The sequence below is a fragment of the Chenopodium album genome, chromosome 7 (assembly GCF_948465745.1).
Source record: "Chenopodium album chromosome 7, dcCheAlbu1.1, whole genome shotgun sequence".
Lineage (NCBI taxonomy): Eukaryota > Viridiplantae > Streptophyta > Magnoliopsida > Caryophyllales > Amaranthaceae > Chenopodium > Chenopodium album.
The window spans coordinates 64,769,787-64,793,904 of NC_137840.1; the positions used below are offsets into that span (position 1 = coordinate 64,769,787).

The 24,118-nt window shown below is 32.3% G+C and overlaps 1 protein-coding gene across 1 annotated transcript; it reads left to right on the forward strand.

Moving 5' to 3' along the window:
- The first annotated feature begins 16,142 nt into the window (after positions 1–16,142).
- LOC145638090 (bidirectional sugar transporter SWEET1-like) lies at positions 16,143–19,517 on the forward strand. Its single transcript, XM_081689049.1, has 6 exons — positions 16,143–16,344; positions 16,458–16,494; positions 16,870–16,965; positions 17,317–17,596; positions 18,170–18,289; positions 18,972–19,517. Exons 1-6 carry the CDS (start codon positions 16,308–16,310, stop codon positions 19,182–19,184), a joined length of 783 nt encoding a protein of 260 aa, XP_081545175.1. The 5' UTR covers positions 16,143–16,307; the 3' UTR covers positions 19,185–19,517.
- Positions 19,518–24,118: the final 4,601 nt, after the last annotated feature.

The window sequence follows — 24,118 nt, forward strand, 5'->3', positions numbered from 1 at the left end:
CATGGCAGTATGCATGACATACACTGCATAATATACTTTTTACGTATTATTAATGAAGCTGGCAAACATCGTCTAATTTGCGGTTAAAGTTGTGTTGTGTATGTATTTGTGTTCAAATATATATATGGATATTTTAATGAGTATCGTATTATTTTAATAAATGATAAATACGTATTATTTTAATAAATGATAAATAAAATAATCGGTTTATTTTTTCATATTATAAAATGGACTTGTCAAAAAACTTGTGTTGTACGCTTAATTATCAAAGTTGTAACTGTCTAAAAAAGTGCATTATAGGCGCATAGGGTCTATGTATTTGACATGCATATAGGAGGGCAATCTAAGGTTTGATGGTACATTTTCTCTCTCTTAATGGTACAATGGTACATTTTTGTACTACTATGCATGTATAACGTATCATTAACGTAGTTGTCTGAATAGTACTTTTGTGTACTATTATGCATGTGCCCATAGTTTTTGCCATAATATTTTTCACCATCAGATTCCCATTGTTTACAAAAATGTCATCCTATTTGCATGCTAAATACATAAGGCATATGCGCCTAGAGCTGTCAAAAGCTGACCCGACCCGAAATACCGACCCTAACCCGACCTATTAACCAACCCATCTGAACCAAAATTGACCAAACCCGTTTTAACCCTTCAAAACCCGAATTCAACCCGACATGTTCCTTACCCGACCCGAATTTAACCCGACGACCTGTTCCTAACCCGACCCGAATTTAACCCGACCTTCTACAAACCCGACTCGAATTTCAACCCGACCTATTACAAACCCAACCCGAATCAACCGGACTTGTTATTCACCCGACCCAAATTCAACCCGACTTGTTATTGAATCAATATGTATAGGTCGTTATCTCATGTTGGTATTGGAACGAAAATTGAATCTTAACTCTATTCCTTCAATATTTCACTTTGAATTTTAAGAGGTTAGCTTCACAACATGTTTTTAGGGACGAATTTCAGGGACGAAACATGTTTTCCGCAAATTAATGACTTGAACTGAACCCGACTCAAACCCGAGAATGACCCGACTTGGAAATGACCCGACTTGATTATAACCCGCAAATTATTGACTTGAACCGAATCCGACTTGAACCCGAGAATGACCCGACCTGATTATAACCCGTAAATAATTGACTTGAACCGAACCCGACTCGAACCCGAGAACGACCCTAACTCGTTTAAACCCGTAAAGACCGAATTTAACCCGACCTATTTTTCACCCGACCCAAATGTAACCCGACCTTTTACTCACCCGACCTAAACCCGACCCAAACCCGATAAGATGTATGACCCGACGTGACCCGAATCAAGCATGAACCAACCCGAACCTGACCCGCATATGTTATGACATTAACCCGTATTGACCCGACCCGAGATGACCCGACTCACACTAACCCGACTCAAACCCGACCCGTTTACCCGAATTGACAGCTCTATATGCGCCAATACTTCTCCCTATAAGGAACATGTGATATGGATAAATGATGCCATTGCATGGTGGAAGTAGAAGTACGAGTATAGCTTTGTAACACCCCAATAATTCTCCCTTTTCCAAACCACTTACTTTAAATAAAAAGAGAGGAGAACCATTGGCATGTTACCGCCACGTGTTAAAACGTTAAGGCTTTATCAAAGTATTGCAGCGGAAATCCAACTTAAATACTAAAATAATATAATTTAGAAAACTAATAAGTCAAAGCTTACAAATTGGAACCATAAAGGCCCTTATTTAAAACCAAACCAATATTCAAATCCCAAAACATAATTAAAATAGTAAAACATAAATAAGTTCAACACAAAGAACGAATACTCTCAATCACACCAATCCCTTGACAATGCGTATGTCAAATCCCCGAACTTCACATCATCAAGCTAACCTGTGCAATACTGCTCCCCAATAATACAAGTGTAATAATTGGATCATCACAGGGTCATTGAAAGGCGAAGGCCATGACCAAAAGAAAACACACAAAAGCACGCAATCAGCAAAGCTGAGTACATACAAGCTACAACGTACAAAATCTAGCATGCTCAACTAGTTAAAGTAAATAAATATACAACTCGAATTCATTAATCAAGACTCTACACTTAAACAATTCAAACGACTCAACATACTTGCTAATAAATTCCAAACACTTGACTCTTTATATTTAATTTAATTAATTTAGTTGGAGTAAGCAATAGACGAGGTTGTCCAATCCACCAAATCATTTTGGTCCCAAATGACCATTTAAAATAAAAGTTTAGCGCGATGCAAGAATGGGCGCGACTCCATTCTCACAAAGTTAGTCTAGGATCCCATCTAACTTTCATTATAAAATAAAAATGTAAATACCAAAAGAGAAGAGGACATGTTGATCAAACAAGCCTCGGAAAGCCACGGGCTACCACCGTGTACCCCAACCCATAATTGTCAATACTCTAGAAGTGCACGCTTTCTAGAGTTTTATTGCTCATCCATGTTTCACTTTACGTGATTACAATTTTAATTAATAGCCGACTCAATCAAGAAGACCATACATAACAATCATACATCAATTCACTTTTAATCTTATTTAGGACAATGGTGATCACATCACAAATTGACCTTTAATTTCATTAAACTTCCAAATTATCCAAATTGTTGAACATAGTCAACCCACCTAGCCATTTCGGCTTAATCCACTTTTACTCAACATACTAACAAGTCATGCTTGATTTATAAATAAAATAAATAACAACCTTGTGGAATAATTAATAAATTCATTCCACTTAAACCATTCAATTCCAATCCTTTAATAATCCAAATGTGGTTAACAAACCAATCCAATAAAATATGTTTGTATCAACATTAAATACAAACAATTAATCCAATATAACTCAACATGTTTGCATCCATAATTCCATACAAACATAATCAATTCACCAAAACATATCTCATAAACATATGCACATGAATTAAATCAATGTGTAACCAAACAATTTCCATCCAAGTGTTCCCTAATCATGAAACTAAGTTCTTTCCTTTGGTACCTAAACATGATACTACTTACAACGAAGTAGACATGTACGTACCTCGTATAAACAATCCTTTGTGCCACTTTTAATCACTTAAAAGTCTCCTAAGAAATAATCACTTCCTAGAAAACAACCAACAACAATAAATTAATACTTAACCAAATTTCCAGCATTATAATTTAGATTAAAACTCCTTAAAACTTCATCAAAAACATGTTTTTATGCTTAATTAATCAATAGAAATACAATAGGAACAAAAGCCCCAATTTAATTAGTCATAAGAACCCTAAAATCCCAATTTAAATAAATTGAAACCCTAGGTTTTTAAAATTATAAAATCTGAAAATTATAACAACAATTATAATCTGAAATTATTAGTTTAAAACATAAAAACATGATTTTGATACTAAAAATATAAACTTTATACTATAAAATCAAAACCCAAAACTAATCATAAACATTAAGCATAAAAAAAACTTCGTTAAAAATCAAAAACTGCCCGAAAATCATATTTAGAGGCTGAATTTGGCCACGAGAGGGTGGTGCTCACTACCAAAGGTAGTGAGTCTTTCTTAAAACATTGTTTTCACATGGAAAACACTACTTTTTTGTCAAAAATCGGATGAGTTCAGAACCTGATCGGGATTAAAACGGGATTAATATTAACGAACCAAAATCTAAACATTAAAACACGAATTTACGTGTTCAAAATAATCTGGAATTAAGTTAAACTAATTAGTAGTATAATCACCAAAATTTCAAAACACCATTACTATAAAAGCCCTAAATCGATTGTTCATAAAAACCCTAAAATCATGATTTTCAATGATTAAAAACCCTAGGTTATTAAATTTACAAAATCTGATAATTATAACATTTATGAAATCTGAAATTATAAAGTTTAATCATCAAAATACAATTTGATACTAATTAAATTAATTTCAAAAAATAAAATCAAAACCCATAATCAATAATTATAATTACACAAATTAATAAAACAAAGGAGAAAGAAAATAAGACTAACCTTTTGTGTGGGGAAATTTTTGGGGATGTATAGGGTATTTATAGGAGAGAGAGTAGTAGGGTAAGTAGGGATATTGGGCCTCATTAAATTAATGGGTCAATTAAGAAAGTAAACTGGGTTTGGTTTGTTTGTTGGACATAAATTATAGAAGGAAGGTTCATAAAAAGTTCTTTGTAATAAAATCGTTTATCAACCCCAAAAATAATTTGAAACTTTTGAAATTAAATTCCGGAAAAATACAAATAAATATTATAAATAATATATAATTTCATTTATAATATATTTAAAAATATGGGGGATTACAATAGCTTGTCAAGAGCGAGCAGCCTAGCATGGAATGATTGGAATCCTTTTTATTTACACAAAAAAAATAAATATGTATTGTCTTTTATCTCTTCAAAATTAATAGTCACGTATATACATAATAGTATAATACATATTAACATATAGACATATAGTACTTGATCTTAATAAATTTGTCAAGATCTCACCAAATGGATTAGATAAATCATAAATGAGACAAATAAAACACATATATAATGTATAGTGGCTATATATGTTTTGTTACTTTTGTAGAATAATACCTGCACATTTCTTATGCGACCAATATGCGTATGTTCTTAAATATATATGTGGGTTAGGAATTAGAATAGTTTATAATTAATTTCGAAACACAAAAATTGTCCTCGTCAATTGAAGCTTTTATTTGCACTCTTCTAATTAATAATTATTTATTGTTTTTGCAGCCTGGTACTCAATTTGTTGAAAAAAAAAATGTTAACTTGAATAATTTTGCTTTGCTTAACCTATTTTTTCTACCCTTTAAAAAAAAAAAAAAAAAAAAAAAACCTATTTTTCTAGAGTAAACAAATTTTAGTTGAATTTTGGGGGGAAAATTAACAATTTAATTTTGTGAAAAATTACTTCTTAACTAAACTAGAAAAAAAAAAAAAAAAAAAAAAAAAAAAAGTTGAGGACTAGATCAAATATGCAGCTTAAATGCAATCCATTATAGCGAAGGCCCTGTTCTCTATAATTTCCTTAAATTAATAATATCCAGTTAAGGTCCCGTTCACTTCATCTTATTTTGGCTGAATTGAAATTATTTTTACTGAAATGAAATTATTTTTTGCTGAAGTTAAACTATTTTTACTGAACTGAAATTAAGTTTACAAAACTGAAATTATTTCTTCTTTAACTGATTTTTACTGAATTGAAATATATTTTTACATAATTGAAATTATTTTGTTGGACTGAAATTATTTTTACCGATCCAATTTAGCAAAAGTATTAAATTTTTTATTTCAATAAAAATAATTTCATTTCAAAAAGACTAAGTTAAAGTTAGTGAAAATAAGCTTTAATCAGATAAAATATATGATTTTATAATTTTCGTTCGGTATCATTTTCTAATCACTTCCTCAAATAGCATGTCAAAAAATTATGTTGTAACTTAGTTTGTATGTATTAAAAAACTCTAAGGAAGTATATATAACTGTACAATAGAGAATATATAAAATAATGAAGTTTCAATTAACAAAAATAATTAATTTTCGGTAAAAATAATTGAAGTTAAAAAAAAAAAAAAATCTAAGTTCAATGAATATCAAATGAAAGAACACAAGACCGAAGTATTGTGAAACAGATTGAGTATAGAGTGATGAGTATGTGATCATAATATTCATAAGGAAACAAAACAAAGAGGAAAAAGGAGGCATACATAGTGTACAAGTAATTGAAGGATTAGTGTGATTCCTTCCACATTTGTTCAATTGTTAGCTGGTGCTTGGTGGCCCTATAATATAATTAACTATACATTGATATTGTTTAAGCTTCCAATTATTGTTGTCTACTTTTTTCAGAAGCAATTTTTCCATGTTTAGCAAATCAATTATAAACTTGTCACGTTTAAAGGTTAATAATCATTATTGGGGACGAAGAATCCCATTGATAGTTTTAGGTTAATTAGTCCACACGTTAATTCACATCACATAATTTCTTGATGAAGTGAACTAAACAACTATATTAGGTCTCCATGTACTATATTCAGCATGTCACTATATGATTAATTAGGTGACACTTCTAATTAATAATTTGAGTATGTATTTTTTGTTTACAAAAGTATCCACTAATTAAATATCTTTCAAATTAGATAATTATTTAATAAATAATCATACACTCAAGAACACCAGTTGGTCCATGTTTTTGAACCACTACAAAATAACACAAGGTTAATAAAACATAAGATGAACCCAAAACTTGGAACTTGCCCAAACAACATAACATATTATATTACTTTCGTATAAAATTATTCAATAAAATGCAAATATATAGACACCAAACTCAAGAGGTTGCCCATTTACAATTGCTCATATTGTCACTACTATAAAACTACTTGCATGCAAGGAGTTGCAAGTAAATAAATAGAAACGCGAAACCAAAAAAAATAATAATAAATTTCATCATTATTTTCACTATATATTGCTCATGTTTACCATAATTTTTCTCCTAAAACCAAGTTATTTAATAAAACTAGTACTCGTAAAAAAAAATCTCTCTAAACAAAAATTAATAATTTTTTCAATAATCATTTTTCACCCCCATTCTCTTTTCAACTTCCAATTTACCACTTTAAAACCACAATTCAAAACAGACATTGATATTTAGATTTGTTGTAAATTAAAATTGTTGAAAAATGAAATTTGCTACTCATTATATAGGGCTACTAACAAATGCCAATAATCCACTTTTGTTTACAATTGTTCTTTATGAACACTAGGTATCCTTTCAGAAATTAGATTTTTTTTTAAAAAAAAATAAAAATAATAAAATAATTATAAAAAAAAAAAAAAAAAAAAAAAAAACACCCTCTATTAATGTGTGAAAATTCGGTTGATAGCCACTTATAACTAAATTAAAGAGACTTTAATTTTTGGGGAATATATATGCATGCTTCTCACTAAAATTGATGCATACGAAAAACATATATTAATCTTGGTGACAAAATCATAGGACCGATAATTTAGATTATAGAGGAATTACTCCCTCCGTCCCTAAATTGCATTCCTCCTTTCTATTTTTGGTATTCCAAAATTACATTCCTCCTTTCTATTTTTGGTAAGTGTTTTTTAGTAAATCAACTCTTTTTTTCCGTTTTATATTTAATGTTTCTCACTCATCCTTACCTAATATCACTCATAATCCTTGTGCCAAATTACAATGAATATGATTGGTTAAAAATTTTCATTTAGGAGCATGTGATTGGTCCTTTTTTTTTTTTTGCAAAGGATTGATGACATGTCATGAGTAATAACTAATCTATCTTTGTACTTCCCATTGCATTATCTAATTATTGTTATTTGTCTTATTCTTCCCTCCTTAATTCCCATGTAAATTTTCAAAGAGGAATGTAATTTAGAGATGGAGGGAGTACTAAATTAGAAGAAAAGAAAATGGTGAGGCTTACCTATAGAAAGTTTATGCAATTTGACATTTGGAGGGGGGGTTCACTCTAAAACTTGCACTACTACTTGTGCTATAGCCAACAAGCTTACTTATATCACGGGCGTTTTAAGAGAGTTGTTTGTGCCCATATTTTTAACTTGTGCATCGTTGCACAACTCAATGTACACTCGATGTCTCGATTATATATTTATATATATACTCGTGATAAAATAATAAATATAAGTACTACGTATATAATTGTCGATAATGTTATTCAGCTTGATAAAAAAGCTAAATGTTGTACTGTCTCTACTTAACTTGTTCTAATATTTTTTTCACCAAAGATAGTATTTGAAGAATGTTTCAATAGTTAGGATCTGTTCTCTTCCGCTTATTTTCAGTTCAGTTCAGTTTAGTTTAGTTCAGTTCCTAATTTTCTTCTCTCATAAAATATTCAGTTCAATTCAATCCAGTTCCTAATTTCCTTTTCTCATTAAATATTCAGTTCAACTCAGCTGTGTAAATCAGAACAAATTTTTAAAATTCAAATTTTAATCTTAGGCATAATATTTTTTTAATCTTATTCTTTCCATATGGGAAAATATTTCCACTTTAAGGGTGTGTTCGATTCACCTGATTTTTACTTATCTGAACTTATCTGATCTTATCTGATCTTATTAACCCTTATTAAAACTTATTTTAGTTATAAATTAAACTTGATAGCCCTGATTAACCTTTATCACAACTTATCTGAACTTATTTTTCCTGAAAATAAAGTGAACAGAACATGGCCTAAAAGGTTAAAACTCATATATTGAAGCCCATACATAACAAAATTAACATTCAAAAAGTATTCCATAACTTATGTAAATCTCATATTCTTGTTTCATTGTATGTTCTTTCAATAAAATATATATATATATATATATATATATATATATATATATATATATATATATATATATATATATATATATATATATATATATATATATATATATATATATATATATATATACAACGGGTTTTTATATATATATTGCTCATGTTCTTTTGTGAAAGAAGATTGGGTACATTCATCTACTACCTCCGTTAACAGTTATTTGCAACATTTACCCAAAATGGGTGCTAACTATTATTTGCAACAAATTTTTTTTTCCTTTTTTAGTAAATTTTTGGGTGATAAATTGACCTTCTTACCCTTATTATAAACTGATTATTTCCTAACTCATTTTGTTATGTTAATTAATTATCTCACTTATCTACAAACCTAATCTAATGACTCCCACCAAAAATAAAGATCTGGATCCCTTCTCTCTTCAATTCATTAAATCATCATTCATCTTCCCACCAACCTCGTATATTCAACCTCCAACCACCTCCATTAATAAGGCTATTGAAGCCTTTAAATCGGGAGAACTTTCCAGATCTCAACTCCTTCTCTCTTCTCCTCTTCTGATCTAGGTTACCACACTCTATCTCCTCTTTATTTTAAAACCCTAATTCTTGAACTTCATCTCCCTAGTCTTCCGATCTACTTCCTTCTTTGAAAAATCAACCAAAAATGAGTTCCCCAGATGAGAAAAACCCAGATCTGGATGTTATTGCGACCTACAAATGTAACCGTCGTACTGGAAAATTGAGGTTAATCGGCACAAAAACTGCAATTTACTTGGACAGGAAACGGAGTTTCGGTGGCGGTGCGAAGCTGGATCCTTTAGACTCCGATGACCAAGGTCAGGGGTCCAAAGCTGCAGATCTGATCTGGCTAAGCTTAGTGCCGACTTGAAGAACAAGGATGCAGAACCTTCTTTGTTCGTTGATAAGTCTGACGAGACCGACGAAGCGGTGGCTGAGAAGGTCGACGGTTCTGTTGCTGAGAAGGTCGACGATGCTGTTTCTGGCAAGAAAAGGGGTAGATCTGGCTCCCCTGGCGACGATGAAGATGATGTTGGGGGGGGGGGACTTCAACCCTTCCAACTAATGCTCATACTAAATTCGCAGCGTAACCCTTTTCTGACCTTTAAATTCTTTGAATTACATGCTGTTTGTTTTTGAGTTCCGCTGTTGTTCTGATGTGGCTTATTTACAGTATCATTGTTGGTTGATGTTGATGATTTGTGGGTTACTATTATGAATTTGGGGCTATACTATGGATAAATGCTTGTAATTGCTGCTTGTGGCTGATATATGTTGGCAGATTATGGTTTTTAGTTGGTAATTACTGGTATATGTTGGATGTTCTGTCTATTTTTGGTTGATATGTTGGCTGTTCTTAGCTATTTTTGTTAATTTATTGGGTATTGATGGCTGATATGTTGGCTGCTGTTTGCTATTGTTGGCTTGTGTTTGGATTTTGGTTGGTTGTTCATTAGTGTCATTGGCTGTGGGAATTGTGAAATGATGAATGATGATGAACTTGTAGCTTGTGTGTGTGTGTGCTGGGCAGTCCCTTCATGTATGAGTCTCTTAATGAGTGTTCTCAATGACTAACCTAAGAGAGAACAATGTTGTTGCCTACATATGTGTGTCACTTATTGAGTCCCATTGATTAGTGTGGTACTACTTGATGTATGAGTCCCCTAATGGAGTGTATTTTTGGGTCACAAATCCACATGATGAAGGGACTCATTTCACACAACAAAAATGTGAAGTTGGAATTGCTCCAACAACTTCAAATGTAAGTTGTTGTTGAGGGAACCAACTTGACAATAATTGTGATTAAAAAACCCTCTGATGGATTACATATTTCTGTGTGCATGTCTATCACAATGGTTAACTTGATGTAATCACCCAATGTACATATAACATCCATAATTTATATCATTAAGTTCTTCAAAAGGTTTCACATGATCAAAATAAGCTAGGTAAGACTGCCTAACAAAATATGCTATGAAATTTAACAAAATACACATAACCAATTAGGGTTAAACAATGGTAAAATCAAAAACACAAAAGACAACCAACTATTTTACCATATGCTTCAATGTTCTTCATTGGTTATGTGTGGCAGTCTCATTGTCACTTTCTGTCTCCATGTCTTTAATCTGCATCAACTACCATGCCTTCCTCCTCTTCAATGCCTTCACCTGTTGAAATGAACAAAGTGTTGAGATAATCAACAGCTTATTGTACCAAATTCTTCTCAACTTGTAGTTGTTCTGGTAACATCCCAAGTCTTTCCAGTCTTTTCTTCCCTTTGTGTGGGGGGGTGAAATTATTCCCCCCCCCCCCAAGATGTCTGAGGATTTCTTTCATGCAACACTGTAGAGTAATCCAAGTATGTTTGTTCAACACTGGGTTGAACATCTCATATGCCTCTTTTACCTTCTCAATGAGTTCCCCCAAATTCTTAGGAAATGATTGATATTGTATGGATTGTATAACATTGAATAATCCTAAGTCAAGCACATTCAAGTCTGGTGATTGTGCTGGCTGGTAGATGAACTGAATATTAAACCCATCTGACTGACATGCAGCTAAGAATTCATCATCCTTGGGAATTTGGTGGGGTCTGGCATTATCCCACTGAATGGTTATGTCCTTGGACAGATAGGCAGGCCACTTCTCTTTGATTGCAGGAATGCAGTTGTTGAGAAGCATTTCTCTGATTGCCTCTTTGTTTACATTTTGATTAGCTTTAATTTCCACAACCCCAGCTTCTTTGTTCTTGCTTTTTTTCTTTGCAATAGTCTCATACACAAATGGAAATATACCATATTTTCCATCATGTAATACTTGTCCATGTATGTCAAAAATTGGCTTACCAATCAATGCCATGAACATCCCCTTCACTTTGAATCTTTTTTTACTGTTGGCACCGATATGGATTTGGTTCATTAGGGAGCAAGTAAAACCTCCTTGTTTCTGGGTTCAAGTAGAACCACTTTTCATCTATGTGAATGTGTTGTTGCATATTATCAAACTTTGGGCCAGAATTCTGTTCAGCAGGCAGTAGATGATTTAAAACCCATTTGAGTCTTGCTATTTTGTGGTTGGATGTAAGAGCTGGGTGATTGGTAGCTGTATGTGTTCTCAGCGTACCTTTTTTCTTTAACTTGTGAATGGTGACATGTGAGATTTTGAGAGCAGCTCCATAGCTTCTTTCAGTTGTCCTTTTGTACAAAGGGATTGATTGTAGAAACTCATCAGAATACTCAGTTGGTTTAGGTCCAGTTCTGCCCAGTTTCTTGGATCTGACATCTATCACATTCCCTTCAGCCATTTGTCTTTTTATTTCTTTAAAAAGTCTTAGTGTGGTTGATCTGTGAACATTAAACTTTCTTGCTTGCGGTGATAAAAACCCCCTTGGCAAGTCCTCCCCATCTAACTTGTGTAGTATAGCATCTACAAGCTCTCTTTTTTGCATGACAGTAAGTTGCTTCCTGCCTTTGCCCTGCCGTGTTGCTTCTTCATGAATCTGATTTTGAGGACTGTCATTAGTTTCTTCATGAATCTGATTTTGTGTACTCTCATTAGATTCTTCACTTGTGCTTGACTCAATGTCTTCCATATTAGCTTCATCATTTATCAATTCATCTAAGCTAAAAAAACCATCATCAAATATTTCTGACATTTTGTAAAATTTTGATTTGTTGTTGTTTACAGAGCTGAAAATTGGTGATGAAGTTGGGTTTTTTTTTTTTTTTGGAAGTGCTCAAGTGGAACCAGACTACCTTTGAAGAAGAAGGATGCTGCTACTAACCTAGCATTAATTAATTTTAGAGGAGTAGCTTAGTGTTTGCTTTTGTGATAATATAAAAACATGTTGTAATTTGTTTAAGGAGATGACTTTTGGTTTGTAAGAATATTTTGAACAAAAAATGTTGTCTGCAGGTTTATATAGTCCCTCTTGAATGAAAATTTCAATGGAAGGAAAAATTGGATGTGGGAAAAAATGAAAAGTACGAAAGTGGCTGAAATTTTTGGTGGGAAAATTGGAAACCACCAAAAAAATCAATTTCTCTCTCCTGCCTTTAAAAAATTCAGTTTCTCTCTCCACCTTTTAAAAAATACGGGTCCCCCTTTCCCTCCCTTTTAATGAACTAATCACATGCCCTTCTATCAATTATTCTCACTTAATCTATCCTTAAAAGTTTTGCTTAGGAGTCCGCGCATAGGGCATTTGTTGCAAATAACTGTTAACGGAGGTAGTATTTTAAATGTATGGTATATTCTTTTACTTGAAAAGTATTTTAATTTCTTTCACTTTAACTTCATAACTTGTAAGTTAGTTAACCACCTTGTTTTTCAATTTGATTTACATATGTTTTAGAATTTCATTTTTAGACTTTCAATTCTCGGAGGAGTCATATTTTCAACTAGTCCAAATTAAAGAAGGATCCGGGATTGAATTGTGTTTTTCTTAGCTTATAAGTTATTCGTTCATACGGAAAAGTCTTTCTCTCTCTAAAAGTGCTGTCCTTATCTAACCACCGCCTAAGCCTTATCTTCGCACCGCTAACCCACCAGCCACACCAGTCCTTCGCTCGCCGGCGACTGGCTTTACTGCCCGTTTTCTCTGCCGTCGCCGGCGAGCCCCCCTTCCCCTGCAACTTGGGCTTCACGCTTTCCTCCTGCTCGGTTTTGGCAGGAACAAGTTAAAATTTTGGTAATTCAGTGTTGGTACGAGTTCGTCCCATTAAAGGGGAAGTCTTAGTTCTACGTTCGGTAAGCTGGTAAGTGGGTTGGCAGGTGGTTTAATTTTTCCTTTTTAAGTGTGGATTTTCTTTTTGGGTTTGCAATTGTTGAGCTCTGTTTTGCAGTTTGTTTGTTCATCTTGGGTCTGCCTTTTGTGGCCAAGTTGTGCGATTATTGGTGTGTGGTGTTTACTCTTTCGGTGTAGACTGTGTTCACCTTGTTAAAGCCTGTGTTGAGATGGATTTTAGCTTAGTTCAAACGAAGTTATTGTGGTTTCACTTATGTGATGATGATGACGACAATCATGGGTTGATTGCCAATATTCTTATGGGAATTGGAAGTCCTGATGGAGTTCTTTCTTACTGTCAATCTTTAAAAGAAAAGGGTAATAGTTATTTCCGTCGACATGAGTTTGGAGATGCTTATTTGCAATATGACATGGCTATTAAAGTCCTCTGTTTTTCTGTTCCCCTTACTCCTGATAGGAATTCCTTGTTCTTGGACCTAGCCATTTCCTTAAATTTGAATTTGGCTGCATGTGCTCTTCATAATAATCAGTTTACTCAAGCTTTACAACTTTGTTCTCTAGTGCTTGAGTTTGATGGCAATAATGTTAAAGGTTTATTTCGACGAGCTATCGCTGCATCAAAGTTGGGACGCTTACCACAGTCCTATGATGACCTGTCACTTGCTTCTCGGTTAGATCCTAAAAACCGAGAAATTTTGCGGGAATTGGATCATGTTAGGAACTTAATTCAGTTGAAGATTTCAGGGGATTGTTTTTCAGGTAATGATGTTGTTAGTGTGAGTTCACTCCCGAGTACAGAGCCAAGGTATGGTGAAGAGGCGTCACTTTTGGTCTCACCGATGGTCTCTAACCAAAGCAAAACCAATCAGCTTCACTCGGGTGTTACAGGGAAAAGGAGTTTGGATATTGCCGATGTTGCTTGCTCAAAGAAGAATAGGGAAAATTCTTCTTGTTTTTTGGTGGATGACTCTTTATCGGTTCCCATGGAGATTGACCCGTCACAGGGCATGGCGCAACCGACACAAAATGTGGGGTGTTTAGGTGAATCCCCAACGTGTGCATCTACTAGGTCCTCTCCGTTAGCGTCACAGAGTAATGATATAGACGGCTCGGTTACGGATGAGAAGCGACATCATAGATTTGTTAATGATCGGAATCGCAAGTCTTGTATGTTGGTTCCGACGGAAACTTTGGGGAAACTAGCTCTGGCAGAGAGCTTCAATATTATAATTCTGCTTGTTTTTCGTTTGTCACTATCCGAGTTGTTCGGGTGTTAAAACCTATCTTGGCGGAGGCCCTCCAAGGTCACGAATCTTGGGAAGCAGCGACCCCCATTCCGTGCAAGGAATCGTCTTCCTTGAGCCATCAGGATGTTTCCCCGCATACCTTGATGACAAAAGATCCAACTCCTCTCGAGCAGGTTCCTCCCCTAGATGTTGGGTTCTCCTCTTCGTCTACCCACAGTGTTCCTCCAACTGTTTTCTCACATTTGGGTGTTAACCCCTCTGGTGGCTTTCATTTTTCAGCGTGTTCCCTATCAGTCAATCATTCGGCCACTATATGTCGTCGTCCATCTCTAGGCTTTCGAAAATCAAGTAGCAGAATGCATATTCCTAATCGTTTATTGTTTTGCAGGGTCAAGGTAGGTTGCAAACGTAGGCGTGCTTCGTTCGCCACAGACGACTCGTACGACCTCGTGCCAAAGAAAATGTTCTTTGATGTAGCATTCTGTTTATTTGGTTCTCCTGTCACTTAGTGTGTGTCTTTTTGGTTGTTTTGGTGTTCTTGTATTAGTTTGTCTTTAGGTTGTATTTCTGTTTTTTCATTAATAGAATCTTTTGTCAAAAAAAAAAAAAAAATCATAAAATTCTCGCCCGGAACTTATAAAAAAACAATATACCTTATCATCCTTAACCTTAGCAATTCTTTAGATTATCCTTCATCCAAGTTAAACTAATTTTCTCTCAATATCATTAAAATAAAAAAAATTACATTCTGGTATTAATTTTGTCATTCACTCAATTCCGATTCTCAAAAAAACAATCAACCAAGGCCCTCCTCCCAAAACCACACAAAAATTCATATACATTGAAACAGCCGAAGTATTTTGTCCAATGGAAATTAGTACGAGTAGGAAATTGGCATTAAATTTCAACCTTATTACTATAAAATTGTTGCTCCCATATACACTATAATGTTACTCGTATATCCTTTATGTTATCCTATCATTTATTTCCATCTTATCCCTTTTTATTTTTATAATTTTGGACAATCAAACAACCCATGATTCCATGAAGACTAAGGCACCGTGACATAATCACAATTCAGACTCTATAGTCTATACCACACGTCCACATTATTATATTCATCTTATTTTCACTTAGTTCAGATAAGTTCAGTTCAGGTTTAATAAATTTTGATAAGGGTTACCCAATTACAAATTACAACTAAACTAAGTTTTAATAAGGTCTAATAAGTTCAGATAATAACAGTATCCGTTTAAATAAATATACCCTTCTTATCTTTTTATTATTTTCATCTAAATGTAAAATAAATTACATAAGTTTAGTGAATAATCGAGTAGAATTTATGTGTTACTTAGTTAAGTAGGATGTAGGATCCAATAAAAGCAATATTTGAGGGGTAAATTATATATAACCATAGAATAGTGTTAGACTTAGCAAAAAAAAATTAAGGTAGAGTATGGATAAAATATAGTTTATATAACGAAAGATTGTCAATCGAACCAATGATTAAAAACCCGAATTAATAGGAAAACAAAATATTATAAAACACTAAAAAGAAATGGAGGAAGTAAAAAAAAAAAAAATATATATGTATACGAAGTATATATATACTACGTAGTTACCTCCCAAACTTGATTAAAACCCTCCTAACTTCTCTCTCCTATTTCTCTCTCCTACTTCTCTCTCCTACTTCTCTATATAAACGGCATTAGCATTTCCCAACTCCCTCACTTTAATACTAAATCTTTCTCTCTCTCTCTTCGACATTCACATAAAAAATCCAGTTTATAATTCGAGTTTTTTATACTTAGAAAACTTAGAATATTGCAAAAGAAATACATCCTTTGTTTTTCCCCTGTTTTCGTCAACACTTCTAAGTACAAGAACAGATAATATGATGAATGTTGCTCATTTCATCTTCGGTGTTTTTGGTGGGTTTTTCGTTTTTTAATAGTGTTTATCAAATTTTTATTGTTTCATCATTTTATTGTTGTAATTTGAAGCAATTTTAATTCTGTTTCTTGAATTTTGTGTTTTCTTGCAGGAAATGCAACTGCTCTGTTCCTCTTCTTAGCTCCAGTGTATGTTGTTCATTTAAAAAAAAAAAAAATTAAAAATCCATGAATTTTTTGGCAAGAACTTAAATGGGTTTCCATTTTTTCACAATCTTATCCAGTAATTTCTTTTTTAAAAAATAAAATAAAAAATTCTTACTCTGTTTTTTCTTTGTTGTTTTCTGTGTAATTTTTGATAAAATAAAATGAAGCAAATTTCATTTTTCATTTCCCACATTTTCTTGTATTATATAATCATTTTTGTCATTTTCTTGACAAATTTTAATAAATACTTATATTTCTGAAATTAAATGATGTGGGTCTTATTCAATCAGTAAGATCTAGTAATGAATTTAGTTGAGAAATTAATTAAATTTTTGGTACCAAATATATTAATTGCAGTGTGACATTTAAGAGGATCATTAAGAACAAATCAACCGAGCAATTCTCTGGAGTACCTTATGTTATGACTTTGCTCAACAACCTCCTTTCTGCTTGGTAAATCCCTTTTCTCTAATCTTCTAGAATTTCTTCAATTTAAACTATTTTTTCCTATATTTTAGCTTTAATTTCTCTTTTTTAAATGGGTTTTTTAGTGGTTATTAAATAATAAATCATGAATAATGTGTGATATGGTGTTACACTTTTAGCATGTCACTTTCCAAAAATGGAATTTGGTCATAAAATTCAACATTTTAATCAACCAATAGTTTACTAAAAATAGAAGTTGTCATGACCAAGTATCTAACATAGATGATAGATCTTAATTTCATCAAATTATTAATAATGTTTATAAAAAAATGTGTTGAAATATACTAATATACTATATGATCATGTAACATAAAACAGGTATGGACTACCCTTTGTGTCCCCTAACAACGTCCTAGTGACAACAATCAATGGAACTGGTGCAGTAATTGAGAGTGTTTATGTGATTGTTTTTCTAATCTTGGCTCCAAGAAAACAAAAGCTTAAGATCGGAGGTCTACTACTAATCATCCTCTCGATTTTCGCAACCGTCGCGCTAGTTTCAGTCCTTGCTCTTCATGGCAACAATAGGAAGATTTTCTGTGGTGTTGCTGCTAGTGTGTTTTCCATCATCATGTATGGTTCTCCTCTTTCTATTATGGTGAGTTTTATTTGATAAATTATATGTTACGTTTTTCTTTTAATGTTATGTTATTGTTCTGTTAAGTTGGTTAAGTAGTTAGACATTGTAATACGAGTAAATAATGTGTGTCATTAATAAGGGTCTTGAAATGGAAAATTGTTGGACCACCCTAAATTCTGCCTATAATGGGATGACACTAACAAGTTGCTAGTTGTTGACATTCATCTATAATTAGGATATAAGGTTGACATGAGGTTACATATTCCCAAAATGTAGATTAATTATTATTAATTTTGTTTTTCGATACGTAATGGATCGTCTTATTAAAATGGAAAGGAAGCGTAAACTCAAAAAACCAAAGAAGATTTTAATCCAATGCTCGAAAATTCAATGATTAAACATTAGGACGTACTTAAAGATTTGCACCTAGTATAGGTAGTATGACATTTGATTTAAAGAGGACTTAAGTTTGTGCAAATAGTTTTGTTATAAGGATCACTAGCTATTAATTAGTTTTGTGCATTTGAAGATTATGATATAATCTGTATTTATTGAAATTGGAATTAATTAGTTTAATTCTTAATAATGCAGAGATTGGTGATTAAGACAAAGAGTGTGGAATACATGCCATTCTTGCTATCACTCTTCTGCTTCTTGTGTGGTACTTCATGGTTCATTTTCGGATTAATAGGCCGCGATCCTTATATTGCTGTAAGTATTTCATAATCACATTATCATAATAATATGCAATGTTTAGTAAAATAATTTCTAATTATAGGTTAAATTAATTTTCTGTACCCTAATTATACACTGTAGACCAAGTTCATGTGAAATGCTAGAAATATCTTCTATGTAACAACAATAACAATGTAGGTAGAAAATGACTAGTTTTTCTGTTGTTTTTTAGGGGTATGTGGGTCATTACTCATAATTAAGCTACATTAAAAGTTTGTTAGTGCTACAGTTTACTTAAAAAAGATATTTCATCATATAGACATATACTCTTGAAATGGAATATTTTCTTAGCAAATATTAAAGTAATATTTATTTAATTGGAGGGGTGTATGGTAGTTCCTAGTCACAGTCTTTGAGCCCACAATTTCCTAGAGCATGAAGGTGATCACTCATTTAATCACTATGTGTACAACTTTGCTTTGTTGTTTTGTGATTGTATTAAAGAACTACATAGGCAACAATACAAAATGCTCGGTTTTAGGTCGGATATAGGTCGGGTTAGAGAATGTTAAAATTCATGCTAGAAACTAAATAACGTGTGTAACTAAGAAACCATTTTGGAACTTTATAGTAGATTACGAGAGATTTAGACAATGTGACAAATCATACGACGTGAAATCGTAATCTTATATTCTTATACCCCTTATGTTTTGGGCAGGTACCCAATGGATTTGGAACAGCTCTAGGAGCAATGCAACTGATCCTCTACTTCATATACTATGACAAGAACAAGATTCCTGAGGAAAAAAGGAAGACTACAACTGAACATGCAGTTGAAATGGGCCTCAATGGAAATGGGAAGGCCCAGGCCCATAATAATATCCAAGAAGTAAAGCCCAACACGCAACCTTCGTTAAATGGACACGCCTAATATTCTTCTACGTGTCACCTTGTGTTTAGCACAACACATTGATTCAAAATTCTGATCCTCTGCAATTATTTTTCTTAGATTTTTTTTTTTCTTTTTTTTTTCTTGTAGTTATCTTTCGCTTTCTCTTTTTTTTTTTTTTTTTTTTTTTTTTTTGGGTTGGGGTTGGTTAGGTGTTGAGGTTAGGTTAAATCCTCTCAAATGCAAGTGTAAACAATTTGTGTTGGGAAATGGCAAAAGCTAGCCATTTAAAGAGGACAATACCAATTGTAATAATATTGGCAAAATGAATATAAGAGTGGTTGCTAAATGAAGTAAATTGCTAATGTCCATGTATATAGAGGTAACTAATCGCTTGACATTTTTAAATTTTTGTAACGGGTAGTTTAAGAGGTTTGCGTCTAGAAAAAGTGAAAATATTTAGCATGATTAACTAGTGATCTTGTTATAAATTATGATTTTCACACATTCATACTAGGATTAGGCTATAAATGAGGATGCTATTACTTATTGCCTTATTGAGATCTTATGTCCATACTTAAACAAGTAAAATAAAGTTCACGGAAAATGTTTTACTTGTATATACAACCTTTTACTAGGTCGCAATTATATATGAACATTATAAGCGCCTCTACTTGTATTGATTACGCAATTCATTCTAATTCAATAAAAGCTAACACAACTACTACTTCGTAAACATTTACATAGAAATATTGAAGCATTAGTCCTTATGCTAGCTTTATTGTATTAGCACAAATGATAATGGACATGCTTAACCCATTGAATATGCTATTAGCTATTGCCCAACACTTGGTGATACTTTGAAATGTGAAATTGTGAATAATATAAGTAATCAACTATTTATAATATTCATCGTTAAGATTTAGTCACACAATTTTATAAGGGTACGTGTAAAGATTTAGCGTTACATTTGAATACATATACTTCCTAGGAGTTACTTGTTGTGGGATAAAAAGTATACGATTCAATTTTTTTATATTTAGTTTTATTTTCAAAACCATGTATGATTCAATTTTTAAAAATGCCATAAAGTAAAACTCGGAGCAAATAAAGAATTTAATTTGACTTATTTGGATAATTATATTGTATATACTAGTCTATAACTTTTATATGGATTAAGGTGAGACGGAAGAAGAGGCAAAGAAGACATTAGACATATTTTGTATCTATCCTTGTAGAGATGGGCTCAGACCATACTCTACACAAGCTTATATGCTTGGCCATCGAGCATCGCTCGTGCGTATTGTTTAGCAAATTGTGATTGGAAATTGGAATATGCAAAGGAAAAGTTATGTTGAGCTCATGTCGATGTGTCATAAACAACGCTTATGTATAATGTGCTTGTTCCATGTGTCATGCACTATTGCATAACCATATTTAATGATGTGCTAGAGCCTAGAGTAGGGTTTTACAGGGTGCGGTTTGGGGTTTGAAAATTGCGGTGCGGTTTTTTAAAATGACCAAACTGCGGTTTGCGGTTTAGTGCGATTTCTAAAATTATTGAGACCAAACCGCACCGCAAACTGCGCTTTAATGCGGTTTGCAATTTTACACTATATTTTCATTAAAACTATATTAAAAAACTAAAATATATGAGCTAATTTTTTACTATTAGTTAATTAAAGGTTAATAAAAAGAGATTAATATTTAAATTATCAACTAATAATTATAATATAAAATAAAAGTTTTGTTTTAAAAAGAATAATTACAATTTTAATAAAATACGGTTAAACCGCAAACCGCAGCTTGGGGTGCGGTTAAGTGCGGTTTTTTTTTAAAGTGCGGTTTGGTGCGGTTTGAAAAAATTACAAACCACACCGCGAACATCTCTACCTAGAGGGGTGATTATTAGAGCTTTGATAATAAACATAAGGAAGACAATGTGTAGGTCGCTTGGTCATGCTCATACAAATTTTGAAATTGATGTCCATTAATGTGGCCCATGACATATTAGCGTACTCTCGTGTCACGTTGGGATACTTTGTATCGAGTTTTAACCTACATTAAACTTTATATCCTTGCTTATTTAATATAAATATAATCATTTTATTTTTAAGTTAGATAGGTTTTCCCTACCTTATAAAAAGTGGAAAGTTGTTCTTATGAATAGTGTACAGACCTTTTTACCCTTCAAAATGTTTATTTACCTTCTTACCCCATTATAATCCCTACCCATTAATGAGTTTTGCGCTTTAATTTCTATCTCCTCAATCTTTATTCACCATCTCTGAGTAGAAGAAAACCCAGAAAACCAAGCTCAAGAATTGCTAGAGTTTGTAACTTTTTTTTTTTTTTTTTTTTTAGGAAACTGATAGTTTTTTTATAATTCCAACAATTTATATACTTGGCTTTCCTATTTCTCCTTAATCTTAATGTCTCCTTCACCTTAAAAAAAAAAAGGTTAGTATTGTTCAATGCATTATTTCACACGGCGACTAGCAAGAATTTGAAGTAATAACTACCACCTTGGCTACCAAGCTAACGTACTTTTAGATTGCATCAACATCCTTTACTAGACTTCGGGTTCTAAAGTGGGCTATCAAAGCCATTTCCTTTTCCTAGACTCTACTAAAACAACTTAGCAACAACATGAATAAGTATTAAGTACACAATGTTTCTTCATACAAGAACACTGCCACATACAACATATTATGCTCAATGTTTGTTTGTAATTGTTGCTTTTGAACCTTTTGTTTGTAACATTTTCAAGGTTATGGTTTAAGAATATTATGCGTTAGGTTGGATGCTTTAGCTGTTCCAATAAACCTTAAAACTATGGCCTAAATTCGTAAGGCTTTATTAAAAAAAAAAAACACACACACACACACTTATTTTAAACACATAAGGTAAAACAGTAATCGTCCACAACTAAAGTAATCGTTGTTCCACCCAAACACTGCCAAGTTTTAGCTACACTTGTGATAATTTTTTTTTTTGAATAGCACACTTGTGATAATTACGTACACATGTGATAAATGGATATTGCCATTCCTAAACTCAAGCTAAAAAAAAGTTAACTCGAAATGGCTAGCCATTCCGCGCGCAACGCGCGCGTTGGCTGCCCTAGTAAAGAGAAATGATAAAAGTCCATTTAAGGCTTTGTTCTGTTCATCTTATTTCCACTTATTTTAGGGTTAATTTTCAAATAAGTTTAGATAAGGGTTAATAAGTATTGATAAATTCAAATAATATAAGTTTAGGAAAAATAAGTTCAGATAAGTTGTGATAAGGGTTAATCAAATTTATAACTAAAATAAGTTATAATAAGGTTAATAAAATTAGATAAGTTCAAATAAGATTAGATAAGTTCAAATAAGATCATATAAGTAAAAATAGGTAAATAGTTCATTTTGGGTGAAGTAAATTTTTGAACACAAAGTAGTTTATTAAATACGAGATATTATTTCTAAACAAATAATTTTTTCAGATAAAAAAAGATAATGGACTAATTGACTAATTTTATCTTGAGTTCTCAACTAAAATGAAATTAATTGCAGAGGTTTTTCAGTGCGGCAAGCCACATGGTGCGACAGGGATTACTTGTAAGGTGTTATTTGTATTCTAAGGTTACTTGTATTCTGGGGTTATTTGTATGGGTTACTTGTAGGGTGTTACTTGTATTATGAGGTTACTTGTATCGTGGGGTTACTTGTATGAGTTACTTGTAGGTGTTATTTTTATTCTGAGTAACTCTTACAAGTAACTCTAAACCAAAACCCCTGACCAAACCAGTAACACCCTACAAGTAACCCCAGAATACAAGTAACACCTACAAGTAACCCCTGACAAAACCAATAACACCCTACAAGTAACCCCTGCCGCACCATGTGACCAGCCGCATACAAAAATTTGTAAATTAATTGAAACTATTTTTTTGAGGAAAAATTAATTGAAACTATTAGTTTGTCTCAAAATAGTTTTTTTTTTTTTTTTGTCAAGAGGCCCAACAAACCTAATTCTAAATGATGATATGAAACTAATCACAAAAATTCTTTATGAAAGAAGGGAGTTCTAAAATATAAAGCATGTTATAATTAAAATATAGCTTCAATAAAATAAATAAATTATTAAAGTACTCGATGTTTAGTGACGTTTCAAAGTACACGTAACCATACAAGTGAATAGAAAATTTGAAAGCCCAAGAGCTGAATGCATTTCTTGGGGACTGAACCCTCATCACCAACAACATCATACGTGATTGATTGGGCTCTAATGGGCTGGACCATTTAGCCTAATTTTCATTTCTAAATTTTTTTATGGATGTAAAACATTTTAGAAAATGTGAGCAATTTTTAACTTTACACCCAACCATTCGAGGAACTGAAGTTAATATGTGTCATCTTTTGTTCGGAATTAATAGTTTCATATTCTATTTTCTTACTTTTTGTTCGGAATTAATAGTTACATATTAAAAGTAGCATGTATACTCTTCGTTCCATTAAAAGTTTAAAATTGTTTCATGTATTAAACATGTCTTTTTGAATTGGTCTTTATGCTTTAATTTTTTACTCCATAGTTTTGTTTTGTTTTTTTTTTTTTTCCATAACAATTTATGTGCAATCTAATGGAATGAATAAAATTCATTACTAAGCATAAAATGTTTGGAAAAATTGTCTTAAAAACATGCCTTGCTTTATAAATTGATTTTCAAATATGCTACTTTCTAAATTTAGTAATTACAGAGTAAAAAAAATATGACAATGAAACAACTTAAATAATATTTTAATTCGTAGGCAATATAACAACTATTTCTAAATACACAACATAATCTTTTAATCAATTAAAAGTAAGCATTAGAAAAAAAAAAAAAAAAAAAAAAAACTATCAAACCAATGGTGTTTGACACTCTTTCTAAATCTTAGTTTATATGAGAATACAATTATGGTTTATGCCACGCATGCTAGAGTTGAATTGAA